This window comes from Lepidochelys kempii, chromosome 17 (genome assembly GCF_965140265.1).
Source record: "Lepidochelys kempii isolate rLepKem1 chromosome 17, rLepKem1.hap2, whole genome shotgun sequence".
NCBI classification, from domain to species: Eukaryota; Metazoa; Chordata; order Testudines; family Cheloniidae; genus Lepidochelys; species Lepidochelys kempii.
In genome coordinates this window covers 9,634,577-9,640,576 of record NC_133272.1, presented here as the reverse complement: position 1 = coordinate 9,640,576, position 6,000 = coordinate 9,634,577, and the positions used below count along the sequence as shown (strand labels likewise).

At 41.5% G+C, this 6,000-nt stretch overlaps 1 protein-coding gene across 2 annotated transcripts in view; it reads right to left on the bottom strand.

Annotated features, from left to right (window-relative positions):
- Positions 1 to 2,994: 2,994 nt before the first annotated feature.
- KSR1 (kinase suppressor of ras 1) overlaps positions 2,995 to 6,000 on the bottom strand; it is a 112,910-nt gene continuing 109,904 nt past the window's right edge. For both annotated transcript variants that reach the window (XM_073315658.1, XM_073315657.1), the window contains one exon: positions 2,995 to 4,791. In XM_073315658.1, coding sequence (XP_073171759.1) covers positions 4,713 to 4,791 — 79 coding nt within the window. In that variant the 3' untranslated portion in view covers positions 2,995 to 4,712. The remainder of the gene's footprint in view (positions 4,792 to 6,000) is intronic.

Below are 6,000 nucleotides of genomic sequence, written 5' to 3'. Positions count from 1 at the left end.
ACATATTGTGCCATCAATATTTAAGCAAAATCTTCTAATGAAACTGAATTCTGCTTATTACTGATGGCACAATTCAGTCTTCAGCTTTGGAGAGACGAGCAAATATTAGTATTTTTTTCATTAGCAAAACCATATGGTGTATATAGCTTGCTACAAATACAGTTACACTCAAGGGGTTTTATTCATTTAATTAAATAAAGCTACGGTGGGATCAGTAACTACCACACAAACCAGCTTTACATTCGACACACACATTATAAACATTTGAACACAGTATTTGTTAGAGACTGAGCATGTGTTGACTTAGCATCTACTTGTTATGACATTGTCTGGAACATGGAAGTTAGGAATCCTTTCTTCCATCTTGTTCGCTCTGTGAAAAAATTGGGGGCCAGATTTTCATAAGTGGCCTCTAGAAGCATGGCTGTGTTTTTGCATGTCCTAAAGAAATCAGCTGTGACCCCCACCCCTGAATTTGAAAACATGAACTAAAATTTCAAAGCACTTCCCCGGCCCCATTTTGTCTGCATGCCGTAATGTGCATGGGGATGGGGGAAATGTCTGAAATAGAACTACCACAAGTATTTGTTTTAATTTAAGTGTCTAATCCTAGCCCCACTGAAGTCACTAGCAAACCACCTGTACTTCAGTGGGACTAGGATTTTTCCCCAAGGGATTGTATTTCCCTTAAGTGCCAAACACCAGACAGTTTTATAGCAGAAGTCATGGACCAGTACCAGCAGCTCTCTCCCAGTTTGCTGCGCCTGGAATGTGCATGTGATATCACACCTGCTATATATATATAAAATGGGATGGAGGGGAGCGCCTGATTGGACAAAACCATTGTATCTGCATCTATCTGCTACACCATCCAGCAAAACAAGACCTTTTTTTTAGCTAAAGCATTTGCCCACTTGCTTAGTGTTACCTGGGAGCACAGGTATTTTATGTATACACCTAAAACGCACAGTGCCAGTCTCTTTTCCTACACTTGGCATTCTTTCCACCCAGTGCATCTCTACCCCTAGAGTTCCTCTGCTTCCACTGCCCCTTTCTGAAAGGCTGGGCACCTTCTCATTATTTTTAGCAACAAAATATTTAAATCTAAATCTGATGCCCAAGGCAAATGATGAAGCATCTTACCATATTAACTCAGAAAAGCGGTCTGCTGTAATAACGTTAGACAGAAATTTTAAAAGGCAAGAGTACAATAGAAAAGGGAATTACTGATATTAAAAATTAAGGTCCAGAGCCTTCAAACTGATGTACTGTTTGCAGACCCTTGCACTCCACTCATGGCTTCAGGGGGGCTCCCCACAGCCTGAAGGGTCCAAACTAACATCTGTTTGCAGGATCTGGCCTGAAGATTTAATTCTGGCAGAGACAGCACAGAGAAGCCTCCTGGAAAACCTTCAGCCAGAAATGGGATCATAGGTCCAGATTGTGTCAGGTATTTCAGCACTTATCACCCATTGAAGCCAATAGGAATTAGGCACCTAAATACCTGGGAGGATCTTGGCCATAGTTCCCATTCTGGGAGGCTGGAAGATGCATGGGCCTGGTCTTCACAAAGCGAGGTAGTAGATGTGCATTACTTATCTAGAGGTAAAAACCTAGAGAAGACAACACAATTTGCAGTTTTTAGCGGGTGGAGTTAAAAAACAGTCTAACTTGACCTGATAGCTTGTGGAAAAAGAACAACTAACTGCCTGCTATTCACTAGGATTTTACCTCAGGATCAGAACATACCTTTCCTCCTAGTTCGGATGCAGCCCCAGAGTGGCTGCTCTACAAGCCCTCTGTTTCCCCACCTATAAAATGAGAACAGATCTTACTCATCTTTGTGCTTTGAGATCTGCACTCCGTAAAAACACAGTCTTATTAGGAGGCATGGAGAGGCAGTCCAGGGGGCCTGGCTTACAATGTTTCTATGCACGTGACTCCCAATTTGGCAATGGCACCTGCGCACAGCCCCTTGAACAGGGGGGCAGCCCAGAGTATTGTACATGCAAGGCTGCCTAAAGCCAGCACACAGCTGCACATTAACCTGGCTTTTGTAGCTCATTTGCCTGTGCATTTGGGTGGGATGATTCCACTAGTCACTTGCACTAACCAGAACGTGGCCCCTTTGTTTCTATGCAAAAAGTGCCGAGTTTTTACCTCAAAAATCAACCTTTAACACACAAGACAAAACATGAGACATGGCTCAAGTCAGATGGCCCAAGATGGGACTTCCTTCCTCACTGTAAGATCCCTGTCAGCCTTAGTTTTTACATCAAACATAAATGCTTCAGGCCTGATTTCTTTTCGGAATAAAAGCATGACAATCAAGTCCTGCATCCCAGCATAGTCACTGGTGATGAATAAGGCAAGGCAGCTAAAATTTTCCTTGCAACTTTTGCACAATAAGCTTACAGTTTCAAAAGTGAATTGAAGCTTTTAAAGAGTTCTTTTGCCACCTCCACTGGAAAGAAGTTTCATGCTAAAAAGTGATACCATGTGGTTAGCGGCTGGAAAGAGCGATGGGGGGAGGCGTTTCCAGAACTCAGCGCTGTGTCTGCAGAAATCGTTCTAGTTTGGGGACAGGTTTCAGAGGGGTAGCTGTGTAAATTTGTATCAAGCAAAAACGACGAGGAATCCTTGTGGCACCTTGGAGACTAACACATTTATTGGGCATAAGCTTTTGTGGGCTAAAACCCACTTCATCAGATGCATGGAGTGAAAAATACAGGAGGCAGGTATATCTATTCACCCCTTCTTGTCAACTTTTGGGAATAGGCCACTTCTACCTTGATTGAATTGGCCTCGTTAGCACTGTCCTCGCACTTGGTAAGGCAACTCCCATCTTTTCATGGGCTGTAATATATATACCTGTCTACTGTATTGGTGGGGGGGACGACCTCAAGTTCTGGTTTGATCTAGAGAGTAGTACAAAGACACATCTAAAATAATCTCTCCTGTTTGTGTGCATGTCACTCTCTTTCGTTCTTATGCGGAGGATTTAGTAAGGAGGATGAACTAAACAGGCTGTTCAGAAGTCTCACTTGGGCAAAGCAGCATAACTGAACTCTGCAGGAAGAGCACACCAGGAAACGAAGCGGTCTGTTCACCCTGAGACACGAGGCATCCTGGGCCTGATTTTCAGAGGTAGCTCCCAGGGAAGTCAACAGGCTCCGCAGGGGCTCAGCCACTTTGAAAATCAGGCCATCTACGGTTACTGCTTATTTGCCTAACCTAGGAGGGTCCTTTGAAGACAGTTTCTCTTTTCCACTAAAAGCCATGTTGTTTTGCATTGTTAAAACGTCAGTGGTGCCAATAAAGGGCCAAAGCCAATTAAAACCATAACCCAGTTTCTGTACTGGAGAAACACTGAAGTCTGGGCGGGGAGTTAGGGGGAATCATTATTTGATCTTTTTGGGATCTCACTGTAGGAAGTAGGTAATTTTTTTTAACTGAATCCACTCCAATGAGATATATATATATAGCCATGTGTATTCCCACCACCAGCACAGTTTTAGTAAATAGTACAAATCCAGCTCTCATTTCCTTTACACTCATTTTACAGCTGTGTAACTCCACGGACACCACTGTAAGCGAGAGCAGAAGCTGGTCCTGAATGTGGACTATATGGTCTCAAATGCAGCTGGCATGGACAGGATCCTAGCCCCCATTATTCAATTATTGTGGAACCTGCTTACAGTGAAACTCCATTTACAATGGAGAAGAATTTAAGTCCCAAATAAGTAGTGCTGCAATATGCAGGTGGCAAGTCTGATTACCATGAATCTGTAAAAGTTAAAGATGAGATTAAACAAACCCTTAAAAGGATTAAGGTGCCCAGTTCTCACTGAAAGCCAATGAGATTATGATGCTCCCACTCCCCTCAGGGTTTTCTTTTTGTTTGTTTGTTTTAAATCCCACCCTCTGCTATTCTATGAATAAATGAACCATGCTAGAAAAGGGTTCCACTCTAATCAATAGTCAAGACAAAAGGCCAGGATTCTGATCTCAGTGTAAATCTGGACTCTGAGTTAACATCACTGTGGAGGTATTCCAGATTTGCACCAGTGTAACTGAGATCAGAACCAGCCCAAGCTTGGACAAAGTTTCCAGAGAAGATCAGTAATCAAGAGTTTATTAGTTTGCCCAAACCATGACACAATACATGCATTTCCTTTCAACATAATAAAAATCTAAAGTTCTTTTAGGAGTTTCCTTATGGAGACACAATGGGGCCATAACTCCATTCCTTCTCACTTGAACTGGCTGCATTAGTGATTTAAATCTAGCGGTTCTCGGACACATGTGCAACCTCTATTAGCTTCAGTGGAAACTGTGCATGATTTGCAGTGCAGAAATTAGCCCTTAGTTACTCCACAGATACAACAAAGAACTGGGGGAGCAGTTCTTTTCAGTGCCATTTGAATGCTTGCACTTAAAGAAAAAAAAATCTTAAATCACCTTTATTATTATTATCATCATCAGTTAAAAAAATATAGTTCACATAGAGAAACATATGACGTAAACATTTTTTTAAATAATTGCTGGTGTTTAGGCAGAACTCAGACAACATACGACAGTTTGAACGGAGGGGTCATGTGGCTTTCAGGTAGGGCTGCACCAGTTTCATAGTTCGGAAGATCCCGTGAAGGTTTCTGATGTTTTGTGTAAGCAGGTAGACAACAATATCAACAAGATAATTACACACCATGCTATATCTTTTGATTACTTGATTCCAGGATTCCCAAGCCAAATCTTTCAAAACGGAGGACAACTTTGCTACTGTTAATGCTGAAAAGAGTGGGGAAGGGAGGGGAAAAAAAGTTATGCATTTTCTTTTCCTTTTTGTTGTTGATTCATTGTACAAAAAGCCCTATAAACAGCCCTTATAAACAGTCCTATAAAGGAAATAAAGTGTGTTAGGCTCTGCAGTACAGCACAATGCAAGGTCATCCAACAAAGAAATTTAAGTAAAGTGATCGGCAAATAAAATTAACTTTGTTAACAGGGCTTGATGCTGAAGTCCTTACTCCCAATGCTTTTCAGGATAGGTTGCCCCAAGCACAAATCTTTTCTGCTTCAAAGAGAAGTAAATTTCAGAAGGGGAAAAAAAAAAAAAAACACACACACAAGGTGGGGAATTTTCAAATGCCCAAAATGTGTGCTGGAAGCCCGACACCCACTGACTTTAAATGGGTGTTGGAACCCAGCTGTCCTTTGTGCTTTTGAAAATCTCCCTCTCCAATCTGGGCAGGGGAGAGATTCATTTTGGATCAAAGGTAAAAAAACTAGATTCATTCTTAACTGGGGTAGGGAGAAAAGAAATAAAAAAGTCTGGGAAACCACTGTTAAGGTGGGAGGAGGAAAACTACTATTGAAAGGTCAATTTCTATCAAGGAAAAGGATCAATCTGACATGGTCATCCTTTTCTCTCTCTCCAGACTGTAATATGGGTTAGTGGAAAGAGACCTTCCTACATTTACTAAAGGTCCGTTAGCACTATCTTCAAAGATTCAATATACAAAAAATTCTCCTCAGATGACTTAAAGGCAGGTGCCACAAAGGAGTTAACTATTGAAGGGTACTTTCTTTTACTGTACAATATTGTACACAAGCACCTGGCTATCTGGAAATGTAATACCATGTATGTACAGAGACATTCATCTCCGGAAAACACACTCATTGGAGATAATTTGTCTTCACTTAAATTAGTGCAAACTGATAGTGGCTCTTGCTTCATAGCCTGCCAAACTAAAACGTTTGTTAGAACTCAGGATCTGTAAGGGCTTGTCTACACGTGGCCGCCCAGGAAAGTTTATCTGAATTAACTAGAGGTGTGAATTTAAAGTGGATTTGTTAAACTGCTTAAACCCCCGTGTGGACACTCATTCAAAATTAAAGTAGCTTTAATTTAGTTTAACCTTGAATGAGAGAGAGTGTCTACACAGGAGTTTAATGCACTTTAATCATTTTCACTGAAATCAGTCAGTCACTGAATTC